The 27264-nt window shown below is 39.1% G+C and overlaps 1 protein-coding gene across 2 annotated transcripts in view; it reads left to right on the top strand.

The window, feature by feature from the left end:
- Positions 1-1092: 1092 nt before the first annotated feature.
- KCNK1 (potassium two pore domain channel subfamily K member 1) overlaps positions 1093-27264 on the top strand; it is a 58968-nt gene continuing 32796 nt past the window's right edge. The window contains exon 1 of one of the 2 annotated variants that reach the window (XM_044000083.1): positions 1093-1837. In XM_044000083.1, coding sequence (XP_043856018.1) covers positions 1483-1837 — 355 coding nt within the window. In that variant the 5' untranslated portion in view covers positions 1093-1482. The remainder of the gene's footprint in view (positions 1838-27264) is intronic. The other variant, XM_044000082.1, reaches the window with a different exon arrangement.

Raw genomic sequence — 27264 nt, 5'->3', positions numbered from 1 at the left:
TCATGAATTTTAAAAATATAATTTAATTGATGTCTAGTTTTTACATGACCTAAATCCCTCTTCCCCCTCCCTAAGAGCCATCTCATACAACCAATATATTTAAAAGAGGAAGAAAGGGAAAGAAATCAATCAAAAAATTAAAAATCTGAAAATATATGTAATGTTGCACAACTGTGGGCTTCCCAGTTCTGCAAACAAGTTAGGGGTGGTGTCTTCTCATATCTCTTCTTTGAGGCCAGATTTTCAACATGTATCCAGCACTGCCTATGTGTACCGTGATGCCAGAAAGAAAGGGGGAAAAAAGTCCCTGCTTCCAAGGAGCTTATAATTTAATGTAAAAGGCTTTTAAATAAATCAGAAAGGTGAACTTTCAAAAACTTTCTTTTTAACACTCAATTTTTTCGTCTGTAAAAGTGTGGGGACTCCATGATCTCTATTGTCCCTTCTAGCTCTAACCTACTAGGTTAAAATGACACAGATACCTCTCCCACAAGCAGCAGAAACAATTTCTGCGTTTAGGCCAATCGATATTTTAATGGAAATTAATTTGGAAAGGAGTAGAGTACAGACAACAGGGCGATGTATCAAAGTTATTTTCCCCAACTTTAATAAACCCGCACTATTCTTCGTTGAGAAGTCCCCTGCGGTTGATCAGATACAGAGTTCTTTTATTATCCCACAGGCGGCGTGGAGAACCAGAAAAGATAGGCTAGCCATATACACCTTTGTGCCAGGTATGTAGGGTGTGGGCAACTAACAGGATAGAGGGAAGGAGAAGTGTCCGGGTTTGTCTCTTTCCCTTTCCTAGAAATAGCTACAGCTTCAGCTTTGGCGAAGTTCAATTCCAGACCTACAGACTCATTCGCCTTGCTGGTTACCTGAGCCGGGAACCACGTCAGCGCCACATCATCTGGGGCTTTTTATACTGAAAGGAAACAGGAAAAGGAGAGCAAGCGAGCGAGTGAAAGGGAAAAAAAAGAAACCCGAGCCAGCCAATCACAAGGAGAACCCAAGTGCACAAAGGGAGCCGGAGCCGGGAGTGGAAGGGGGAGGGCGAAGAAAGACGGGGTAAGAAGAGAGGGAACCTTTAAGCCTCTCAAACTTTGGGCGCTGCCTTTGCAAACGGGCGGTGGGGCCAGGGGGAGGCCGGCTGTGTGGGTGGCAGCTGGAGAGGGGCGGTCTGAGGGGAGACCACAAACGTCCGGGGCGGGCTCCTGGGCTGCCCCGGAGTTCATTGAGGGACTCGCCCCCTCCCACTGCAGATCTTCTCGGCTCTCGTGAATTTCTCTGGCTGTGCACGCGTGAGGGAGTGAGTGTATTTGTGTGTGGGAGTGAGTGCGCGCGGGCGGGTGTGTGTGTGAGTGTGTGAGTGCGTGTGTGTGTGTGTGTGTGTCGGGTTGTGCGCGGGGCTCCGGGCCGGCCGGCTCGCGCTCTCCTGGGGTCTGCCGCGGCGGCGGCAGCGGCGGCGGCGCGCTGGGGAAGATGCTGCAGTCCCTGGCCGGCAGCTCCTGCGTGCGGCTGGTAGAGAGACACCGCTCCGCCTGGTGCTTCGCCTTCCTGGTGCTTGGCTATCTGCTCTACCTGGTCTTCGGCGCCGTGGTCTTCTCCTCGGTGGAGTTGCCCTACGAGGACCTGCTGCGCCAGGAGCTGCGCAAGCTGAAGCAGCGCTTCCTGGAGGAGCACAAGTGTCTCTCGGAGCAGCAGCTGGAGCAGTTCCTGGTGCGGGTGCTGGAGGCCAGCAACTACGGCGTTTCGGTGCTCAGCAACGCCTCGGGGAATTGGAACTGGGACTTCACCTCCGCCCTCTTCTTCGCCAGCACAGTGCTCTCCACCACAGGTAGGGAGGCCTGGGCCACCTACCGCCTTCCCAGCGGGTGAGCCTCAAGCGCTGGTCCCTTTGCCAAGAGGCCCTGGGGCCTCTTCACACACCCCCACCCCCGTCCATCCTCTCTTCCATCTGTTCTGATCATCTCCCACTGTGTGGGCATCCCACCTTATCTCCTCTCTCCCTTCCTCTGGCCCTAGCCCTCCACTATTTCCCGCACTCATCCTTCCTCCCCCCTCCCTCCTTACCCCTCCTGCTCTTGGCAGGGCACCAATCTCAGCTTTGGTGAGTCTTGGGGATGAGAGAGGGGCCGCGAAAGACCTCGGGAAAGCTTGGCATCTGTCGATTCTGTCCAAGAGCCTTATTAGCAGGAGTTTGGTGTTGCTGCTTAACGACTGTGGGGAAAACTGTAGACAAATGTTTTGGCTGGGTGGTTGCTGAGCCTTCTTCCTGCTGCATTCTTTTAGGGTTGCATAGGCCAGACAGTTGGGTGAAAAAACTAGTTTCCTGAACCCAGGAAAGGCAGAGAATCAGAGTCATAGACTCACTGAATTTTAAAAGTGGGAGTTATCTCACCATCTTTTTTATCCCAACTCAGAAAGCCGAAAGGCCTACTACGGATTGCCGTCTTTAATGATCCTTAATGGTGCTATAAAACCGGTGTTTTGATTTTTCATAAAGTCTAGAATTTTTTTATTTTTATTTTTTGTGGGTTACAGCATTCTTGGCTGACACAGGCTTTTTTTCTCTGGAGACCTTCTTTACTGTTGACCTCTGTGAGGAGAGGAAAGATGGGGTTGCTTTTCAAAGTTTGGGGCAGGGGAGGGAGCATCTAATTGCTCGTGATCTGTCAAAATGAGGGCACATAACTGATTCAGCATTTTTGAATGTTGGATATTCTAGGTTATCCTTAAATTCTGAACCATCCCCTGCACTGCACAACTAGGCCAGTGGCTCATAAGTGGAGATGCTTCCTTAGGTGAAAGATGTGGACCAGACATGACCCTAGAGCTGTTGGATTGTGTTGTTGTTGAATGAATGAAAAAAAAAATGCTGCATTTTCCCCGGGGGCCAGAGTTTACTAAGGAAATAGCATCAGTGCTTATACAAGTGTAGAATGTCAGAGTGCCAGAGCTTCAAGGCATTTTAGAGGACATCTCCTCTAATCTCTTCCCTTTGAAGTTGAGGTTACCAAAGGACAAGGGGACTGTGACTTGCCCAAGGTCACAAAGCTAGTTAATGGCATAGTCAGCATCAGAACCTGGGCCTACTGAATCCCAGCCTAGTGTTGAATCTCTAAGTCCAGTACTTGACAACTTAACTAATATTTATCTCTCCCTTAACACCCAGTGCCCACCTTCCCAAAATCTCTTTCCTCAGAAGCTTTGAACTTAAAAGAGAATCAGAGTCTCTGAGCTAGAAGGAGGGTCAGAGGTCACAGTCCAACCCAAATCTGGACATTTTGGAGAGATTTGAGTATGTCTTCCTTAAGTGTAATCCATGAACCACACCTTGTATAATGTTTTATGTGCCAATGAAAGAAGTGATACAAGGACATTAGTGTCTTAGCAGACTAGTATATGGTGTCATCCTGAGGCAAGTAGAAACAAAATGTTTTCCCAAATGATACTCCTAAAAAAAACCCATTAAATCTAATCCAAAGCAAGACTGACTTCATATCTGAGAAAGTGAATAATTGCTTTTCCCAAGATCACTTTCTCCTCCCACCCCTTTCATTTAGGTAACTCAGTGTTGTCATTGTCCTTATCTGACCCTACTCCCTTGTCCTCTTGAGAAATACTGTCCTTTTCCATTTGGATACATTCATTCTGAGTTATCAATGAACAATTCCCTTTGGAAAATGTTTGTTTCTGTGGCCCTTGGGGAGCCTTACAAATGAATCAGAATGTTTCAGCACAGCTAGTTTATAAAGAAACAATAATGGTAATTATTGCTTTCTACACTTTCATGGTACCATTAGCATTTCAAACTTGGCTAATACAAAAGCCATTTTTCAGGTTCATAGTATGTGGAAGGAGATGGTTTTGTCTGTTTGCAAGTTTCCTTTCTTAGACATGGGATTTCATATGACTGCTATCCTACTTCCATGGATTTGGCACAATTTTCTACACCTAATCAGATAGCAAAAAAGTTATACTCTGAAGATTTTAATAGAGTTGTATTTTCCAGAACTTGGAGATACTTTTTCTAAAGTTGGAAATATTGAGTAAAAATAGCTAATTTTGTCTCCAATTCTGTGTTGGGTTTTTGGTTTTTTTTGGCGGGGCAATGGGGGTTAAGTGACTTGCCCAGGGTCACACAGCTAGTAAGTGTCAAGTGTCTAAGGCCAGATTTGAACTCAGGTACTCCTGAATCCAGGGCCACTGCGCCACCTAGCTGCTCCCTCTGTTTTTGTTTTTGTTTTTGTTTTTTAAGGAAATTCCCTTTTGTAAGAATACAGATTGGATTAAGTGAGTTTTCAATGCAAAAAAAGTTCATTGCTGAAAGTTATAAGGAGCACTTAAGGATAAATTAACTAGAAGAACAGTTTCTTGGCTTGCAACATCACCAGTGCAAGGTTAAACTGGGGGTAAACTTAAAAAAAAGTTGTTGTATAGTCATTTAGAGGGTTGGGTTTTTAAAAAAATGTCAAATTGCAACTGCACCATTTTTTTTTAAAGATCTGTCTCCCATGCATAGTTGTTCTGATATTTTTGATCATTGGAAGAACACTGTGCTGATGTGCAAACTTGAAAATGAAAATAAAAAAAACTTTCTAGTGAAAAGAAAGGAGGAAGAATCATAGAAATTAGCCCAAGGACTATGGCTGGCAGAAATTATTTGGTTAATAAAAAGGACTGCACAATTAAATAATGTTGACTCCCTTTTATCCAGAGAAGATAGTATCTTAGAACTGGAGCTCTTAACGTGTGTGTGTGTGTGTGTGTGTGTGTGTGTGTGTGTGAGATGAACTGCTTTGAAAATCTGGTGAAGCCTATAGGGCCTTCTCCGAGTAATGTTTTAAATGCATAAAATGAATAAAACACATAGGGTTACAAAGGAAACCAATTATATTGAACAGTTTTTAATCTCTATATACATATAAATAAAATGTATATATGTATGTGTATATACAGATATACAAACATACATACATACTTATGTATATTATGGATCACAGGTTAAGAACCCCTGTTGTAGAGTATCTTTTTTGTCCAAAGCCAAGCAGATGGTGTCAAAGTATATCATGAATAATGGAATGTTGAAGTATGCCTAGGAGATACAGATTACTGTCTCTCTCCTCGAATTGCATCTCACTTAAATGACCTTTTATTGCAATTAAAAGCAGCCATTCTGCCCTTGACATTGCCCTTAGATTTTAATTTGGGATAACATTTTTCATGGAGTTTCAAGAATGATTTAGGTAAATTAGTATGTGATAGATCAATAGCATGATTAAAGGAGATCTAGGGGTAGTTGGACTATATCCTTAACTTCTTTAGGCCAGCAGCACAGAGGGCAATGTCCATGTTTTGATCACAATTCTCCCATGGGGTCTCTACTGGGCCCAGAATACTGGCTACCAGAGCCTTTCCCACTACAGGCATCCTAATGTTCCGAAATTTCCAATCTAGAAAAATAGGACATTTTGTTTATGACTAAATGATTGGGAGTTATAATTCCATATTTATTACAAATTTCTTTGTCTTTTGTTCCCCTAAATTTTAGGAGTCAGAATGGCTGATCTTAATTGCAATATAAGACTTTGTCTAAGGGAGCATTTCTAGGTGGCACATAGTAACTCAAGCACTACTTGACTGTTTGTGTGTGTGTATGTGTGTGTATGTGTGTGTGTGTGTGTGTGTGTTTTTACAGGACAGTGAGGGTTAAGTGACTTGCCCAGGGTCACATAGCTAGTAAGTGTCAAGTGACAGAGGCCTCATTTGAACTCAGGTTCTCCTGAATCCAAGGCCAGTGCTTTATCCACGGCACCACATAGCTGCCCCACTGCTTGACTCTTAGCCACACTTTTACTTCATGTTTCATTAAGAGGGAAACTTTGTTGATGAAATTGTTGTCATTGTTTATTTGTAATCCTTAAATCAGGGGCTTTTAACCTTGTTTTCTTCTTTTTAGCAGTGTGGTGATGCCTATGCATCCCTTTTCAGAATAATATCTTAAAATAATTTTCCCATCCTGATTTAAGACCCCATCCCCACCCCCTGAAATCTGTCCAGGGAATCTGGGAGCAGGGAGGATCCATGGACCCAAGTTTAAGAACATCTACTTTTGATAGTTGTTGTAACTTTTGTTAAGTTTAAATTTAACATTGCCCTCACCAGTATAACAGCAATAAACAGTTTATTTCCACCAATCCTTTAGTAAATTAACTCTTCTATGAATGTAACTATATAGGATTATAAAATACTTATCTATAAAAAAGGACTTTAAGGGATCCAATTCATCAAACATTGTTAAGTACCAGTTGGGAAAAGAAGACTCTGCTGGTTTCTGGGGTGAGGCAGGGAAGAGTTTCTGTTCTTAATAGAGTTTCCTTATGGTCTAAGCAAGGGGACACCCCCCCCCCAACATACTTGCTGTCCTGAAGCTATATATTAGTCCCTCTTCTTAAAATGTAAGCTCCTTGAAAGGAGGGACTATTTTGTTTTTTCTATTGTATTTCTATTCCCAGCTCTAATAAATAATTTTTCATTCATTTATTCATTCATACACATACAGATAACTATGATACAAAGTAATAAAAAATGAATGAATTAGAATGTTTTTTTAAGTGAAAATGAAATCTGGGGTTGAGAGAAATTGTTCATGGAAAATTTAATATTTGAACTAGGTATAGATAAAGATGGCTTTAAGTAAAAATACTGAGTATAGATAAAAAATACTGGAGGTTTAGTGATTTGCCTAAGGATGTATAGCTACCAGATGAAGAGCATGGTGGCCTCCAGAATGCTAGTCCAACTTGCTTTACCCTATACCATGGTACCTACAAGAATACTATATTCTACTTATATTATAGTAACATCATTGATTATGCTTTCTAAACAAGGGTTTTGTGACAAAGGAATCAGTTCATTCTTAGAAGAAATTCTGTGTTGGTTGGCATTACATTCCTGAAGAATATGAGAAAAAAACCCAAAATTGATTTGGAATATTGTTTTAGAATTCCTTTTCAGGGTGATATAGGATGTTTCCAACCGCCTTTCATTACCTTTTTTCTTAAGAAGAATCAGCTCTCAAGATTTTTCAGAATTTATCACATTAGTACAGTCAATCTTGAATGATTTAGGTAGACTCATTGTTACAGTTAGTTCCTGGGTCATTTCAAATAGTGACTATATAGTGATTAGAAAAGACAGTATTGTTGGTATTTATCATTTTCAAGACGAAAACCAAAACCCTTTTGTTTCTACCATTAAAAAGAACAAGGCTGCATTTAGGAAGGAACTTGAAAGACTGTGTGGTTTACTTAGAACAGACACTTCATTGAAGGGTCAGGGAAGCAATTCTCATTTTTTTAGAAGCAGCTGTTCTAAAGGAAAAGAACATTGGATTTGGAATCAGAAGAGCTGGAATAATATTTGATGCACCTCCCCCCCCCCAAGTTCCTTAGTAGGAACTATGCAGGAGAATATGGTCTTGGCTTGAAAGAGATGTTATAAATGATAGGCGATTTTACAAATCATAGTATTTCTCATAGATTTCTCAAAAATTAAGGAGATCATGCTGAGGTAACATATGAGCAGAAAATTACTGCACCCTCCTTCTCTAATTTATACTTTAAGTGCATTGTACATCTTTAAGTAGTCTGTTTCTTTCTTAGCCCCAAACAGAGAATGAAATAATTGTATCATAAATTTGATGCTTTCATTTTCCTTCCAAAGCAAAGCCAATTTTCAGGAAATGAATGAATCATTACCATTAAATGTATGCCCAAAGTCCAAATACAGGCAATCCCTTTTGCTGTTGTTCCTTTCATTTCCTACTGCTCAATTATGTGGTATAGGGGAAAGAGCATTCCAATAAGTGGTGACAGGAACTGGATTCAAATCCCAACTCTTGTTACTTATTGTGTGTGACCAGAATTAGCTGTTTCATCCTCTCTTTGTCTCTGTAAAATAAGGAGACTAGGTTATCTCTAAAGTCCCTTCCAGCTCAAAATCTATGAGCCTACGCACTCCCAGCCAATTCAGTTCAACAAATATGAAGTACCTAGGAGACAATGCACTATAACAACTTCATTTTAACCCCCTTAACTATTCTTGTTTCCTACCAGAAGACAGTCATGGATGTAATCAAAATATTGTTTATCCATGTCTTAGCAATTCTGTGAGTTATTTTGAATCCCTTTTTATCAAATTCCAAGTTAATGACCTGCTAAATATTTTTCTGCTTTTCTGGTGAAAGGCACTGATAGCTGTCAACAAGATATTAAGTAAAATTACTCAACACCACTAGTTTCCTGATAGTCTATATTTGGCCTGATATTCAGTAAGTCTACCCCCAACTTTAAATTAGTCACCCATAAGTATTTATTAATTGCTTACTAAGTGCCATACACTGTGCTATACAGTAGAAATATTAAAAAAAAAAAACCCAAAACCCAAAATGTTCTCTGTCCTCAAGGAGTTCACATTCTAATTGGGGAGATGACATGGAAATAACTCTATGGGTAAAAGAAACATACAGTGTAAATGGAAGGTGATCTCAAAGAGGGGGGTAGTTTTATAGTATTAGTTTCAAGAATAGGTTATGTTTGGTTAAATTATATATTTGCATGCATATATAATATTCATATATGCACATATATTTATGTATGCAATTTATTTATATATGTAAATTATATATATATTCGTGTGTGTGCATAATATCAATATGTACTTCAATAAGGCAGAAACCTTTCTCCATAGCCACAGAGGCCTTTTACTCACAGAAGATCCTGCAGATCCTCATCAGAGACTAGGTGCTTTTATATAAAATGTAATTATCACAAGTCTTATTATCTGGTTTCCTAGTTCATCAATTTAAAAAATATCAAATAAACATGTGGTTGCTACAGATGGGTGCATTATCTTTATAATCTTGGGCAAATCACTACTCAGCTTCAGTTTCCTTATTTGAAGAATAAAGGGACTAGACTAGATCATCTCTAATGGTACTTCCTCCTTTTAATAGTCTGTGATCTTGTAATTTTATGTAACTCATCAAGCCCTAAGGGCACCATAGTATTAGTGTATAGTATATTAACTGATGTTCCTAATAATGACCTTGAATCATTATATTTTGGATATTCAGCTTAAAAGTCCAGAAAAATCTGCAATGCATTGGAAAAAAAAAGGTATCACATTAACAAATGTTTAAATGTTTAAAAAATGTTGCTTAAAGAGCAAATATTCTATGGTCTGGAAAAAAAATAATTACTAACCAAAATGTCTTATCCCCTAAAGGTTTTAGATAGTCATAATTTTATTGGGCATTTTTTCCTTATTTTATAGGACTTTGTGTATACTTTTACTATTTAAAATTTTAAGCACTTGTAGTTGTTTTATCCTTGCTTTTATAACTTAGTAATAGTTAACATTTCTATCAAGCTTTAAAATTTGCAAAGCACTTTGCAAATATTATCTCATTTTATGCTCAGAGCAATACTGGGAAATGTTTTACAGATGAGCAAATTGAGACAAAAAGAAGTCGAGTGACTTGCCCCAGCTCACACAGTTAGAAATTGTCCAAGATAAGATTTGGAATCTTCCTGACTCCAAGTCTAGCCCTCTATCCACTGCCTGATAAATGAACCTATTGGAGCTGATAAGATCACTTAAAAAAAAAAGTGTAGAGAAAGAAAAGAAAAAAAAATCCACAACAAAATCCTAACATTCACCTAGGTTATGAGCCTATCATGAATGCACACTTCAAAGTTGATATTGATCATATGAGAAAATGCAATCTGCTCTACTGTCAGAAGCAGTCTGTAGTAATGCAATGTAAGGCTGGTCCCAGATAACATGGATAGCAATCACATTACGTGATTTCCCTGTTTCTGGTGAGAGATGTACTGACATCAGGTATTTAGGAAACATAGTTTGACCCAAGAAGTCATTGAATCTCTGGGTACTGTATCAGGCAAAGATTTTCCCAATACTCTTTTCCCTTGTGTAAAGCCCATGCAAAATGATTATATAATTAACTCTTCCTTATACACCTTGAAAATTACTTTCATGAGGAATAGTGTCTATCCATTAAAAAGTTGATAAAGTGGGGCAGCTAGATGGTGCAGTGGATAGAGCATCGGCCCTGGATTCAGGAGTACCTGAGTTCAAATCCGGCCTCAGACACTTAACACTTACTAGCTGTGTGACCCTGGGCAAGTCACTTAACCCCAATTGCCTTACTAAAAAAAAAATGAATAAAAGTTGATAAAGTGACCCTTTGGGGGACTGCATGAGACATAGGCTGCTCACCCAATAAAAAGTTGATGGGGATAGTCCATTAGGTGGTTTTTTTTTTTCTGATTTCCTAATGCCTACTTCTTTCATTCCTGTCCTGAATTTACAGCTTTGCCTTTCCTTGTTCATGCATGGTAACTTATGTCATATGCCAGGGGTTCTTAAATGTCATAGATAGATAGATAGATAGATAGATAGATAGATAGATAGATAGATAGATAGATAGATAGATAGATAGATATGACTTCATTGACATTCCAGTGAAGTCCACAGACTCTTTTGCAGAATGATTTAAAATGCATAAAATAAAGTATATAAGGTTACAAAGGAAACAACAATAGTGCAATTCAGTTGTTGTTTTTAAGTCCATGGATACTCTATCAAAAGCCCTTGTCGTGGGATCTCAGGTGTAGATCTGGAAGGGACTTCATCCAGTCCAGCCCCTTTACTTTATAAGGAAACTTAGGTCCTGGAAGATTAAATAGTAAGGTCATACAGGTATTAAGAATAGAGGTACAATTTCGAACTTAGGTCTTCTGACTTTGAAGTTTTTTTGTGTGTGTTTTCTTCCCCCCACTATGAATATGCTCTTTATTCTCAGAGCTGTCACCACAGTTCACTCTATTTGATTATAAGCTCACAGCCTACAGGAAATATGTCAATAAGCAAATAAACAAGCATTTATTAAGCACCTTACTATGTGCCAGGGTAGTTAGATGGTGAAGTGGATAGAATGCCGGGACTGGAGTCAGGAAGACTAATCTTCCTGAGTTGAAATCTGGCCTCCAAACACTTACTTACTAGCTATGTAACCCTAGGTAAGTCACTTCATCCTATTTGTTTTCTCATCTGTAAAACAAACTGGAGCAGAAAAAGGCATACCACTCCAGTATCTTTGCCAAAAAAAACCCCAAAATGGGGTCACCAAGAGTTCAGCATGACTGAAACAACTGGAAAACAGCAACCACAAAAACAAAATCTCTATGTGCTAGGCATTACTTAATATAGTTTCTTGAATATGTGGTACCCTTTCCCCGCCTCTGACTGTTCCCCATATCTGCAATGGTCTCCCTCCTGGTTTCTGCTTGCTAACTTCAAGTCCCTATTAAAATCTCATCTTCTGTAGCACTGGTGTCCTACTCGAATAGAAATACTAAATTGTACATAAGGATCCATGCAGTCCACACATCAACAGTTTTAAAATGTAATATTATTTATGTTTTATCATATTTTGTTAATTATTTAATTGCATTTTAATCTGGTTCAGTTCATGCATGTGTTTGACACCTCTGTCAAGAGGAGTTCTTTTTTGATCGCTTTTAATTCTAATGAGGCAGCTAGGTGGCTCAGTGGTTATAGCACTGCACCCACACTCAGGAAGAATATTTCAAATCTGGCTTCACATACTTTCTAGTTGTGTGATCCTTTGCAAGTCACTTAATTTCTGTTTGCCTCAGTTTCCTCAACTGCAAAATGGGTATAATAATTACCTCCCAAGATTGTTTTGAGGATCAAATGAGACAATATTTGTAAAGCTCTTAGCACAGTACATGGTATATAATAGGTGCTATGTAAATGCTAGCTATTTAGAATTGTTCTTAATATTTTCTGTCTGTTGATTGTTTCCAATTCATCCTGTATATAGCTTTTTTGGTACATATTTACTTGCTTGTTATCTTCTCCATTAGAATGTTATCACCTCAATGGCAGGGACTGTCTTTTATTCCTTTTTGTATCCCCATCACTTAGCACAGTGCCTGTCACATTGTAGGTGTTTAATAGATATTTATTGACTGACTTGTTTGTTGAACTGGATTTTTGAATGTGGCAGAAGGCTACTTAGAGACATGGTATTTAACCTGACTGTTCACAGGAAGGAAGAGTAGAGCTGGGAAGACCAAGAGAGGGAACACACATAACAGAAGAAAAAATTGTTCTCATTCCTGAGTGAATGAATGGTGGGATGAATGAAGAAAGGAATGGAATGAATTGATGAAAAAGCATTTATTAAGCACTTACTATATACCACGTACTGTGTCACATTCCTATATGGATAACTGATCCATTAGTGATTGATGATTTTTATTATCTGTGTTTATGCTTTCCTTCCTTAATTTTTTAGAAAGTAAGTTGATTTTATAATAAAGAGATTAATTAGGATTATTGTCAGGCATAAGCTTTATTTTCAAATTTGCTAATGTCTGCTTGATCATAGAACAACTTCTAACTCCATTATGTGCTGACTACTCTGACTTGTATTGACTTCTTTGAAGAAAGTGTTTTAGTTTAATAAGAGTTACATTTTCCATTATAAAGGAACTAACTTTCTATCTTTCAATTTCTTTTTCATTCGCTTAAGATATTTTTATGGAGGTGATTTATAAGTGACAATATTTCCCTTTTTTCCAATTTTCTCATGGACAATTTCCACTTCCCACAAAACGAAACAAAACAAAAAACCCAACCTAGTTCCATTTCAAAGTTAGGAATGACTTACTTCTATCGGTAATCTTCAGTTTAAAAAAAGGAAAAGTATGATTTATGCAAGAAAAAAGGTTGAGGCAGTGTATAATTGTCCACCTTTGGAATGTTCTGTCATAGGGACAAAACTCATTGGGCTATAAACCACTATGGAAACATTAGACCCCCTTAAGAGGTTTCAATGTCATCTATCCAATTGCAGCTAATGGTCTGAATGACAAAGGTCTCATTTGTCAGTAACGGGAATAATTTTCACCATGTAGATTACACAAGTTGACCTATTTGTCTTCAAGTGAACTTTTATAGCAAAAAAGGAAGATCTAGAGGATGCAGAATTATATGATCATTACTGGGGGGAGGTAGAATCATAGGAGAAAAAGCAATGAAAAGCATAAAAAATAAGGAGGTTTTTGAACTGCAAATTTGAAAATAAGAGCATTTCACTTGGAATCAGATAACCTTGAGTTTATGCTATCCCTTCTATTTATTAGCAGTACAACCTTGGACAATCACTTAACCTTTCTGGACTTTAGTTCCCTCATCTGCAAAATGAGGAGGTAGGACTAGAAAGGTTACAGGGCTTCTTCCAGTCCTAAAATCTATGGTCATGAGGCAGCTAGGTGGTGCAGTGGATAAAGCACTGGCCCTGGATTCAGGAGGACCTGAGTTCAAATCCAGATTCAGACACTTGACACTTACTAGCTGTGTGACCCTGGGCAAGTCACTTAGCCCTCATTGCCCTGAAAAATAAAATAAAATAAAATCTATGGTCCTAAATAAAATTATTTTTGTTTTTCATTTTGCTAAACAGTTAGTTAAACAAAAATATTGCATGTTAGAAACAGGAGCTTGTAAGACCTGAGGGTTACAATTTTCATATAGATTCTTAGGTTTACTCAAAAACTTATTTAAGCCATTTAACCAAGATGGTGGCTGAATCCCTTTAGTCTTAAATAGGCTCCCTTGAGGTTGGCTGGCAAATAGAGGGATGTCTAGTATATTCCACTGTGTAGGAGGAACAGTGGTCCAGATCGAATCCTTGGAGATGATGGGGAAGGGATTTTAGGACTATATAAAGCAACAAAGGCCAAAAGAATCTTGCATAAGATGTAACTGATAAAACTAAGTGACAAAGTTTGGATTTGAAGTCACATCCTCTGACTCCAAATCCAGAGCTCTTTCCACTGTCACTGTATTGTTGAAAAAACCCTCCTGTACCAATAGTACCAAGGTAGTATGGTGGAGAGTGAACTGTATAGTTCACTCTTTCAACAATACTTAGGAGGAAATGAAACTATTAATACTCCACCCTTGTCAGTATGGAGAGGCTATCGCAGCAATTTCCTGGTTTCCCATAGCTTGTAGGATCTGGGATATTTGTGTAGTTATATCCAAATATGTTGCTACCACAACCACTAAGTGATCTGGACTATATAGAGTGATATGGGGACATAATTATGTTTCTTTTCCTTTTTTTCAGTCATTTAGTTTATATTAAGTGCCTACTATGTTACAAGCACCATGTTCAATGATGGGAGTGCAAAGAAAGGCAAAAGATTGTATGATCTCTCTGATTACCGTGCAGGGCACTGCCATTCCCACCCCTCCCCAATCCTGGTCGAATGGGTTCACTATTTAGGTGTCACCTTTGATTCCTCATTCTCTCAATCTACTCCTGTACAATCAGTGGTCATTTCCTTTCATTTCTATCTTGCACATTATTTCATGTGTGACCCTTTCTCTTCTCTGGCACAGCCAATACCCTGGTGCAGGGCGAATCACCTCAAACCTATACTATTATAAAAGACTACTTGTTGGTCTCTGTGCTTCACATCTCTCTCCACTCCAGTCCACCCTTTATTCATCCATCAAACTGATCTTCTGAAATTCAGCTTTGACTTTATCACCTCCTTCCCTATTCAATCAATCCCAGTAGCTTTCTATCACCCCCAGAACCCAATATAAAATCTTGTTTCATTTTCAAAGTCCTTCCTAACCTGGCTATTTCCTACCTTTCCAACTTTCTTATGGTTTACTCTCCTCCTTGCTGTTCCTTGAAAGGGATAGTTCCTCTCCCATCTCTGAGCATTTTCACTGGCTGTCTGCCATGTCTTAGAACACTCTCTTTCCACATTACAGTCTCCTGGCTTCCTTTGCTTCCTTGAAATCTCAGCTAAAGTCCCACATTCTACAGGAAGCCTTTCTCAATCCTTCATTTAATATCCTGCATGTATCTTGTTTGTAAATGATTATTTACATGTGGTCTCCCCTATTAGTCTATGAACTTCATGAGAGCAGGGACTGTTTTTTTTGTTTTTTGTTTTGCCTTTCTTGGCATCCCCAGAGCTTATCTCAGTACCTAGTCCATAGTAGGTATTTAATAAATGCTAGTTGACTGACTTCTTCCACTGGTGATTTGTTCTGAGAGTCTTCATTTGAGGGAAGGACCCAGACCAGCATTCTTCATTCTTCAGAATATAAGCTCCTTGAGGGTAGGGACCATATATATATTTGCTGGGCAGTGAGGGTTAAGTGACTTGCCCAGGGTCACACAGCTAGTAAGTGTCAAGTGTCTGAGGTCACATTTGAACTCAGGTCCTCCTGAATCTAGGGCCGGTGCTTTATCCACTATGCCACCTAGCTGCCCCAGGACCATATTTCCTTTTAGCTTACATTTGTATCCCCAATATTTAAAAATACACTAATTGGCATAGAGTCAGTGCTTAATAAATACTTCCTGACTTGACTTGAATTTAATGTGACTATTTTCCTTTCATCAAATAAGATCCATTTGAATAAAAAGATCAACAGAAATTTTTAAAATTAAAAATGGCAATACCTAAAAATATGCTAAAGATGCCATCATAATACTGAATATTTCCCATGTTACCAAGGAATAGATATAGAAGTTTTCCATATTTAGAGAGCAAAGTAAGACTGACACAGATTTCTTGCCCTGGAGGCCTGAACATTTGAGCAATATGCTATGTTTCCTTAAATTTTTAAATATTGATGTGACTTTCAGAGGGGGAAAAAAGCAATTTGAGTTAATCCAAATTTACTAAACTACTGATCTAATGCTTAAAGTAAAAAGAATCTATACTAGAAAGAATAAGAATGGTTTCTGGATAGATTTCCTTTCATCTTGTTAAATTCTGTTAAAGTCTAGTATAATAATAATGATGATGATTTCACTGTGGAAGAAGGAAAAATGGAAGGTCAAACATTTATTTTCTCAACTGATCTTCACAATAACCCTGGGAGGGAAATAAGTGCTTATTACCATCTTTAATTTACAGAGAAGGAAACTGAAGCAGACAGCTTAATTGATTTTCTCAGAGTTACAAGGCTGCTCAGCTGAAGCTGGATTTGAATTCAGGTTTTCTTAACTCCAGGACCACAGACCCAATATATTCATTATCTATTCAGCCACCTTATTACCTCAGCTAGCCCACCAGTACTATATCTTTTCTCATTCCATCTCCTGAAAAGGGATAGAACTTAACCCTTCACTAGCCTCCTTTCAAACCTTCCATGGTCCCCCCTCACCACAGCCTCTCTGCTGAGAGTCTCCCCTCTTCTTCACCTGTTATCAATCAGCTCCCTTCTGCCACTTTCTCCTCCTTCAACCCTGTTTCACATGATGAAGTGGCCTTACTCCTCTCCTTGTTCAAGTGATCCCATTCCATCCTATTTCTTCCAAAAAATTGCCCCATTTGTTTTCCCCATTCTCTCACTTATTTTCAATCTCTCGCCCTTTATGGGCTCATTTCCAAGTGCCTACAAGCATGCCCCTGTCCCACCTATATTGAAAAAAACCCTCACTTGACCTTTTCATCTCTGCTATCATCCTCTTCTACCCATTGCAGCTAAACTCCTTGAAAAGGCAATACAATAGGTACCTCCACTTTCTCTCCCCCTCTCTCCTTTTTTGTTTTTTTTTTGTTTTTTTTTTTGTTTTTTGTTTTTGCTCTTGTTTTTGTTTTTTCGGGGCAACAGGGGTTAAGTGACTTGCCCAGGGTCACACAGCTAGTAAGTGTCAAGTGTCTGAGGTCAGATTTGAACTCAGGTCTTCCTGAATCCAGGGCCAGTGCTTTATCCACTGTGCCACCTAGCTGCCCCCTCCCCTCTCTCTTCTTAACCCTTTACAATTTGACTTCTTACCTTCTCTCTCCACCAAAACTATTCTCTCCAAAGTTACTAATGATCTCTTAGCTGCCAATCCCAAAGGCCTTTTCTCAGTCCTCATTCTCCTTGATCTCTTTGCAGCCTTTGACACTGTTGTTCACTCTACTCCTTGATATTCTCTTCTCTCAAGGCATTCATTTTTCCATTTAGCCACTGAAGTAATTTTCCTAAAGCATGTGACCATGTCCCCTCCTCCCCTATCCCCCACCCCAACAATAAACTCCATTGGCTTTTATTGCTTCTAGGAGGAAATACAAAATGTTGTTTGACATTCAACGCCCTTCATAATCAGCCCCCTCCTACCTCTCCAGTCTTCTTACACCTTACTCCTCAACACATACTCATTGATCCAGCAACACAGGCATCCTGGCTATTCTGTGAACAAGACACCTTGACACTTTATGGGCAGGTGTTAGATGAAGATCCAGCAAAGGAAACTGAGGAGTGGACGGATGAGTAGGAAAAAATATAAAGGAGAAAAATGTGATCTGACAGTGCCTAAGGCTTGTTTGAAGTCAAGAAGGATGAAGATTGAGAAAAGATCATTAGATTTGGGGATTAAAAGATCCTTGGTAACTTTGGAGAGAGCAGTTATATTTGGATGATGGGCATAGAAGAGAAGTCATTTTTATAAACCTCTTATTTTACAGATAAGGAAACTGAGACCCAGAAAAGTTAGGTGACTTGTCCAAGGTCACGCAGGTAGTATGAGATGTGATTTAAGTCTGTGCTTTCTCATTATACCTCTATCTATAGATAAATATCTATATAAATAAATATCTATAGATATCTATCAGCTAAAAATAATAAAGGTTAAAACATTTTAACAACTAAAATTCTACTGTTTAGTTGTCAAGGCACTCAATTATTTAAGAACCATGTTTAAGTGGATTAAGTTAATTAAAGAACTTTGAGAAATTGTTCTACAGCTGCCTACATGTCAAACTGAGTCATTTTCATTTGGGGGGGATGATAACATTTCCATTGTTTTGTTAAAATGCTAGGCAAGAAAATGAAGCCCACATCATTTCCCACCCACCGCCCTATGTTCTGACAGTAGCCACTTCAGAAAAATAGCAACTCACCCACAGACAAAATTAAACAGATGCACCTCTCACTTCATGGAAAGATACTACTTCTATTACTTTCTCCCTGTCCTTTTAGTGTTGAAATTGTTGTATTTTTGGGTAGCCATGCATTATTATTCCTTGGTCCATCACCCACCTGGCCTCAACACCTGCTATTTAAAAACAAAACAGAACTGAACAGATGGACAGAGACAATAATCAAAGAACTGATGGGAGCCTCTTAAGGGGTTGTTATTATCCCCAGGGGTTGACATTATGGGATATTATCCTCAAGATATGTTACTTTTGTGCCTTTTTTTTCTTGCAGGAAGTCAATTTTTTTTTTTGCTAATATATATATATATATATATTTTTTTTTTTTCCTATTCTAGTTTTTAATCCATTTGTCACTGAAGCAACCAAGCTATACTTTGCTGTGGTTTCACTTCAGCGCTTCTTCTTCTCACCCTTCTTGAGGCCTCCTCTCACCTCATTTCAACATGTAATAATGGCACAGACATCTCCCTTTTACCTACCCGATATAAATATGCAACTATCCAAGCAGAACTACCTTTCCTGAAAATGCTTACGTTACAGTAATTTTCATAGCAATCATCTTAATACTCATAAATAGTCACCTTCCTAACCTCCCTGTCCCTTGGCTTCTTCACTGTAACATGAAGGGGTTGAACTCTTGTACCTTCCTGTGCATTTTTTTCATTAGTTCCCTTGATATTCTTGACCTTTTGTCCTTCCAGATGAATTTTGTTATTTTTCTAGTTCTATAAAATAATTTTTGGATAGTCTGATTGGTATGGCACTAAGGTCCTTTCTAGCTCAAAACCAATGATCCCAAAACAACTACAAAAAAAGTAGGAGTAATGAGAAGATTGCCAGAATTGGCATCAGGGACATGGATTCAAATTCTGGCTCTAATTTAATATCGGTATGACTTTGAATGAGTCATTTAACCTCTCTGAATCTCAGTTTTCTTATCTATAAAATTAAGGGATATATAATAGATGACCCCCCCCCTTTTTTTTTGTGAGGCAATTGGGTTTAAGTGACTTGCCTAGGGTCACACGGCTAGTAAGTGTTAAGTGTCTGAGGCTGGATTTGAACTCGGGTCCTCCTGACTCCAGGGCCAGTGCTCTATCCACTGCGCCACCTAGCTGCCCCTAATAGATGGCCTCTTAACTCTCTTCTCTATTTTTGTGTCTTCTATCTCTCTATTTCTATTTTCTGTCTCTCTATCTTCTATATATAGAGGCTAAAAAGCATTAAGTCTTTACTATGTGCCAGGTACTGTGCTGGGTATACAAATAAAGGAAGACAAGCCCTGCCCACAAGAGGCTTACATTCTAATGGGGGAAGATAATACATAAAAAAGAGCTGAAAAGGGGGAGAAGGTACCCCCATAATGGAGGGAGAAATGGAGAGGGGACATGACAGAGATAGTCCTGTGATGATGAGTTAAGTAGTACAGCCTGGAGAGGAATGAAGGCATCTTTGGCCTAAGTCTCCTTAGATTAAAAGTTCATGGATGAACCAGCCAACCAGATGATGCCTCAGGGGAAAAGGGTCCTTCCAATATAAGTAATCCAAGGGTAGAATGAGCTTCCAGGGTATAAAGGTTTCTGTGTTATTGGAGAGAAAGTCATATAGAGGAGTCAACAGTGCAACTTACCGGGAGGTGGATGCGGAGGGGTGAAGTGTTTGGACTAGAATATGGTACACTTGTTTGCATACTAAATCTGTGATCCTAAAAACAAAATAGCACCATATCTGTCTTTCCTTCCTCTTCAGGGTGTGTGTGTGTGTGTGTGTGTGTGTGTGTGTGTGTGTGTGTGTGTGTGTGTGTGTGTGTGTGTGAGAGAGAGAGAGAGAGAGAGAGAGAGAGAGAGAGAGAGAGAGAGAGAGAGATTCTTGTCTGTGTCATTGCTGAAATCCTCCATAGTGTGTTCAACTAACAGATGGCTTTTTTTTTAAAGATCTCTTGACAGCACACAAGTATGACTTCAGCACATGACCTATTTGTTATCCCTCACTTCCTATACATGATTTACCCTGCTCCTTTTCTGGTTGTATGCCATCTTTTATGCTGCTTCTCCTATACAATTTTTCATTGGTTATATATTACAGTCTATTTGTTCCCACCATATATTTCTTGAGTCACTGTTTTGTTTTTGTTTTTTTTTTGCGAGGCAATGAGGCTCAAGTGACTTGGCCAGGATCACACAGCTAGTAAGTGTCAAGTGTCTGAGGCCGGATTTGAACTCAGATCCTTGTGAATCCAGGGCCGGTGCTTTATCCACTGTGCCACCTAGCAGCCCCCACCATGTATTTCTATCCTCTTTTGGTTGACCTACAGCTTTAATTCTTTGGTGATTATTGTATTCCATGAATCAGCCAATTAGTGCATGTGTATTGGCAAGATTATACCATGAAGTAGACAGCCCATTGCTTTAATCTGTACATTTATCTTTTTTTAAAAATACTCAGATTTTCTAATTAAAAATGTGCCCTCTCTCCCTCCCACACTACCCCCATTGAGAATGAAAGAAAAACAAAAACCTTTTTCAATAAAATGTAGAGTTAAAAAAAATAAATATCTGAATTGGCCATGCCTGATTATGTATGTATGTATCTTATTCTGCACTGTCTTTTAGTCCTCTAACAGAAGGTGGAGAGCATCTTTCATCATTAATCCTCATGATCATGGTTGGTTATTGCACTAATCAGAATTCCTACATTTTCATAGTTGTTTATCTTTACAATATTGTTGTCATTGAATAAATTGTCCTCCTGGTTCTGTTCACCTTACTCTGTATCAGTTCATAGAGGTTTCCCCTTGCATCATTTCTTACAACACAATAACATTCCATCACATTTAGACAGAATAACTTGTTTGGCCATTTTCTGTTTGTTGCTCCCCCTACCTCAGATCTCCGTCTTTTTTACCTGAAAAAGAGCCATAAATAATTTTGCACGTTGCTAGTTGGAAGGGCTTTTTTGCTTAGAACTTATTCCTCCCTTAATCTCCCCCCACCTCTCCTCCTTCCCCCCTTTCTCTCCTATTTCCTTTTTGAGTGAAATGTGTTTCTGTACTCAACTTAGTATGTGAATGTTGTCCCCTTTTGAACACTTCAGAAGAGACCAAAGCTCAAGTCTCAGCTACTCCTCTCTTTTCTTTTTCCTGGTTTGAATAGATGTCTACTTGGGCACACTGGTGATATGAGATAATTTTCCCTACCCTTCCTTTACCTCCCCTCTCCCCTAGCATGTTCCTCTTCCCCTTCCATTCCATTCTTTTAAGATCTTAAGATATTTCAGATCCACTCCCAGGTGTTAGACTCTCCTTCCATGACCCCTAATGATGATAGGCTTCAGAGGGGACACATTTATCATTTCTCCAAAGAATATGAGTTTATAGTAGTTTATATATTATAAGGAGTTTATAGTTATTTAATCTCTTATAATTGTTTATTTTTTGTCTACCTTTTAATGTTTTACTTAATTCCTGTGTTTGAACTTCAGATAGTCTACATGACTTTGTTCACTTTATCAGGTACGTTTGGAAGTCCTCTCTCTTATTAAAGGTCCATTTTCTGCCTATAGAATTATATTCAGTTTTGCTGGATAGATTATTTTTGAAAGCCTACCTCTTTTGTCTTCTAGAATATTGTCTTCTACATTTTCTACTCCATTATAGTGGTGACTGCTAAATCATGTGTGATCATCACTGTGGCTCCTCAGTACTTTAATTCTTTCCTTCTGGCTGATTGCTGTATATTTTTTTCCTTTGACCTAGAAGCTCAGAATTTGGTTATAATGTTCCAGGGTGTTTTCATTCTCTCTCCACCCCCAAGAGATGACTGGTAAATTCTATTTCTACTAAATAGGTACATTGGAATGAAGGAGAGTTGAAGCACCAAGAATGATATTGAAGTGGAGAATCTGGTTGCCTAAATTATGGTGGTACCCACTTGAGAAAGTGAAGTTTAGAAGTAGTAGGTTCGGGGGCGGCTTGGTGGCGCAGTGGATAGAGCACCGGCCCTGAATTCAGGAGGAGCTGAGTTCAAATCCGGCCTCAGACACTTGACACTTACTAGCTGTGTGACCCTGGGCAAGTCACTTAACCCCCATTGCCCTGCAAAAAAAAAAAAAAAAAAGAAGTAGTAGGTTCTAAGACTCTCTGGTGCTTATCTGAATTGGAAGAGGGCATTCCTTATGTCTATAAGCGATCCAAAAAGAAAAAAAAACCTCCCATTTTGTAGGAGACATTTTTGATAAATGTGCATGTTTGTGCTTAGCTAGGATTTCTCCTGATAGTCCATATGGCTTCTCTCTTTCTTGACTGAAAGTATATGTTCATTTAGTGAGGTTCAACTAACCAGGAAATCTGTATATGAAATTGCAAGGGTACTGGTTCTTAACATTTTAGGGGAACAACAGGTTCTGTAATAGGCCATTTCAAGAGCTGTCCCTCTCAGGCTTTGCATGATTTTGCTACCATAAATCCCCCAAGTTGTGAGTAGGCATGTTTTTGCTAGTTTCCCCCCTCCCCTGCTGCCACTCCCAAAGAAGTAAACAACAACAACAACAACAACAACTTGCTCTGTGTTGTGTTTTCTGGTCAAATTTTGCCCAGGTCTTCTTGTACTTTGTCTTTCCTTTTCCCTTTATTTTCTTTCAGCCAGATGAGTTGGCAAATAGGGTTGAATAGTAGGTTATCTGAGGCAAAACTCAGGATCTGATTTTTCTGTCTTTTGCTAGAGGTGTTAGTATCACCTTTTTACAGATGGGGAAGCTTGGGAACAAAGAGGTTGAGCGTAGCGACTCTGTCAGGCTCACATTTCTCTGGGAGAGATAGTGCGAATTAATGGCCTGGAAACATGGCAAATGTGATTCTGCATTACTGTTTCAACCACACATTATCTAGGCTTAACTTATTAAAAGCCCAAGTTTCTTCTTTTGGAAAAAATTGGGTTATGAAAAAGCCTGGTACACCTGGTGGCTATTAATGAAGCTGACCTCAACCCTCCTGCTGTTGTTGATAGATGGGAATCCCTGGCCTTCAAACTTCCTTAAAGGAATTAACAGTGGAAAGCTGAAGGTTGAGTTTAGGGGAACTCCTGGGAATTAGGCCTGATCATGTTTTTTAGTATGTCAGAGCATCTGGCCTGCACTACTGAGGCCTATTTATAAATAGGTAGGACTGGGAAGAGGTTGTCATTTTGTCCAAATGAATCAGTTCATCAAAGAAATGACAGGTTTCTTTAAAGTTAAAATGATCTATTGTAACATTGACTGTGCTCTAGGCTTCTGCTGTCAGGCCCAGTTCCACAGAGAAAGAGAAGCTGGTAAATGAATATATGTAGAACACTGGTGCTGTTTATTCCTTCTGTCGGCAATTCCTTTAGACCGGGACTTCTTAAACGTTTTCCACTCGTGACCCCTTTTCACCTGAGAAATTTTTACGTGACCCCAGGTACATAGGTATATAAAATAGGTATACATAACCTTTTACCATTGCCAAATTTTTCATGACTCTCACATTTAGTTATGCGACCCCATATGCGGTCACAACTCACAGTTTCAGAAGCTAGGGTTTAGGGCATGGCTTCTTTATCTGAGGGGGGGAGTCTATGAATGTGTGTGTGCATGTATATGTGTGTGTCTGTGATATTACATATATAAGTATGTGTATGTTATATATAGTAATTCCTATAAATATATATATGTTCTAATACATATTCTACATATACACACATGTACATATACACATATAATTGCATTCTGTTGTAACTGGTTTTCTTTGTAATCTTGTGTATTTTATTTTAGGCTTTTAAAAACATTTCGAGATGAGGTCTAGGGACTATTTCTGGAGAAGACAATGGCCTTCACTAAATTGACAAAAGGGTCCATCACACGCAAAAAAATAAATTCCTGTTATAGAAGAAGTGACTCCAGGCCTGGTGCTTGTGTGCCAGGCCCATACTCAGGAAGACCTGAATTCAAATCTGTCCTCAGACATTTAGTTAAGGCATTGGCTGTGTGACCCTGGGCAAGTCACTGAACTCTGTTTGCCTCAGTTTCCTCATGTGCAAAAAGACCTGGAGAAGGAAATGGCAAACCACTCCAGTAACTCTGCCAAGAAAATCCCAAATGAAGTCACCAAAAGGCAAACATAACTCAAAAATGACTGAACAGAAGAAATATTTCTTTTGCTTCATCAACAAGCAGTCTTTTCATTGGCCACATCACCATTCTATCACTAGAGATTTTTAATCTGTGAGAGTAAAAGTGTTGTTTTCTTTAAGTTTTTTTCTTTTCTTCTGAATGTGTTGTTTCCCTAGCTAGATTAAGAGCTCTTTCACAGACAAAGCATTTAATAGGCACTTATGTTAGGCACCTTGCTCAGCCAGCAAAGCTGTCCCCATTCTAAAGGAGTTTATATTGTAATGGGAGAAGACAACATATATAGCAGATCTGGAAATGACAGGGGAAGGGCACAAAGTGTGTGGAGGCAGGTAGGGTGGAGGTAGTAAGATGGCTGGTGAGGAGGATCGGGGGAGGAAGCTTGAGTGAATTGAAGCCTGGCTTGGGGAAGAAGTTTCTACAGAGTGGGAATACATTGGGATTGGGACTGTTGTGTACTACAGATGTCTTCCCTCCCCACCCCCTTTTTTATCTCTCTTTTTTTTTTTTTTGCAAGTCAATGAGGGTTAAGTGACTTGCCCAAGGTCACACAGCTAGTTAAGTGTCAAGTGTCTGAGGCTGGATTTGAAATCAGGTCCCTCTGAATCCAAGGCCAGTGCTTTATCCACTGTGCCACCTCTCTCCCACCCCCTTAACACGGTACTAAAGCAATAAACACAATAAACTCTAAAGCTGTGAGACAGGATGTTGTTTGTGGCATATACAAAAGAAGCTCTCTCATGACTTTTTTGATGTGCCTTACATTTGAGGAAAAAATAAAAGATTGGGGCCTGGGAATAGTTAACCATCTTAGTCATTTATCTGTATAGATAGATATAGAAATAGAGATTTGTTATGTACCTATCTGACAAACCATAACTTGTATATAACAACAAGAAAAGTAGGTATTAGCTGGTCAGTTGATCAATTTTGTCAAACGGGTTTGTGGGTAAACAGAGCTCATGAGTCAAGTTGCTATAAAATGTGAATGTTGAGGGGAGCTCAGACTGTTGGTTTGATATGTAAAATGAGAGGAGTATGTTAAGATAGAAAGAATGCTTTTTAAAAATTCTCGAAAGTCATCTTATATGGGTTTACACATTTTCCTCCCCTCCACCAACTTCTTCCTCATTCCTTTCAAGCAAGTCTTTCTGGTTTCTTCAGATAGAATCTGAGAGAATCTGAGCAATTCACTTTTTCTTGGAGATAGCATTATTCACCTCTTTACAGAGATTTGATGCACCTCCCCTTGGATTATTTAAAGTTAAAAGACCAATGATTAGTGCCTGACACATAATAGGTGTTTAATAGATGTTGATTGATTGATCAATCAGTGATTAGATTGTTCTGAGTAGTATAATTTTTTTTGTTTGTTTTTGTTTTTGTAGGGAATGAGGGTTAAGTGACTTGCCCAGGGTCACACAGCTAGTAAGTGTCAAGTGTCTGAGGCCGGATTTGAACTCAGGTCCTCCTGAATCCAGGGTTGGTGCTTTATCCACTGCACCATCTAGCTGCCCCCTGAGTAGTATAATTTTAATTAAGGTTCAAATGGGGAGGAAACCATCGGGTCATATTTAGACCTGGTAGACAGACATCTTAGAGACTTATTAGATCAGCCCCCCTCATTTTACAGGTAAAGTGACATTCCAAAATCACACAGATAGTAAGTGACAAGGGTTGGCTTTGAACTTTGATTCTCTTCCTGCAAAGCCAAGCTATCTTCTACTGTACCATGGAGTTCCCATGGGAGAAGCTGCACCAGAAATCCCATTTACTTAATTTGAGTGGACTGTGCCACCATAGCAGTGTAAGGGGACTCATAGCAAATGGACCTTTTACATAGATAGAATGTCTGGAACCACTAGGATTTACTTTGGAATTGAAAGTCTTAATTTCTTTTTTTTTTTAATCAATCTATTTTATAGGAAAGATATAGGATTCTGAGGCCATAGAAACCAATTTTCAAAGGCTTTTAGGCATTCAGTTTGTTCATGTAAATGCCTTCAATGGTAAACAAAGCGAGCGTAGTGGAAAGACCAGTGGGTTCAGTTTCTCTCGACACTTGGATTCTGGTCCCAGCTATGGCTACTGACTAGCTATGTGATGTTGGGCAATTTAAGGAAAAAGTGTAGGATATAGTGGAAAGAGCTATGGATTTGGAGGCAAGGTACCTGATTTTGAATATTGCCACCGGTATGACATTCTCAGCCTCAGTTTCCTAATCGATAAAATGAATGCCAGAGGTATGCTGCTTAAAAACCACCTCCCTCAAACACACAATATATTTTTTAACATTTTAATATATTTTAATCTGCACTATTAACATTGCTTCATCACTTTTGTAATCCGGACAACCAACACAACAACAAATCAAGTCTAGATTTTTAATGTTTGTCAGTTTACTGAAAATTTAACAATCAGCTCAGGTCCAATTTAGCTCCACCATGTTCCTGTTTAAGGTTCCTTCCAGATTTAAATCTCTGATCATATTAAATCTCCCTGAGCCTCACTTTCTTCATCTGAATATGAGAGATAGAGGCTATGTGATCTTTAAAATCCCTCATGGCTCTGATGTTCTATGATTGATGTGCCTAGATCGAGACCCAGAAGGAAAAAGAAAGTTCCACACCTCCTCTCTCTTCTTGCTACCAGCACAGGTGGCCTCATTCTATGACCTCACTTATATGTCTTTGTGGCATCACACTGAATCGTGTTTGAGGTTTTTAGAGCAAGGAAGATGTCATTACTATCGGCATCTACTTTGCAGCCTGATAAGTTCTCCAGTTGCTTAGAAGTTAAAACAAAAGCAAAATAAAACAAACAAACAAAAGAAGAAGTTCTTAGCAAAATGGAGGAAAACATCCCCTTCTAAGCAGGAGTGAGATGAAGCACTGCAGTGAACACTGCCTCAGGCTCCTGCACTGCGGCTGCTTAGAGAGCAAGAATACATTGAGGAGATACAAACAGTATGGCTGCAGACCTCCAGCTCTCTCTTGCTGGCTGCCTGCTCTTGAGGAAGAGCACCTGACCTGCTCCT

This window comes from Dromiciops gliroides, chromosome 4 (assembly GCF_019393635.1).
Source record: "Dromiciops gliroides isolate mDroGli1 chromosome 4, mDroGli1.pri, whole genome shotgun sequence".
NCBI lineage: Eukaryota > Metazoa > Chordata > Mammalia > Microbiotheria > Microbiotheriidae > Dromiciops > Dromiciops gliroides.
Note: the sequence above shows the minus strand (reverse complement) of the source record. Positions and strands in the feature narration are given on the sequence as shown.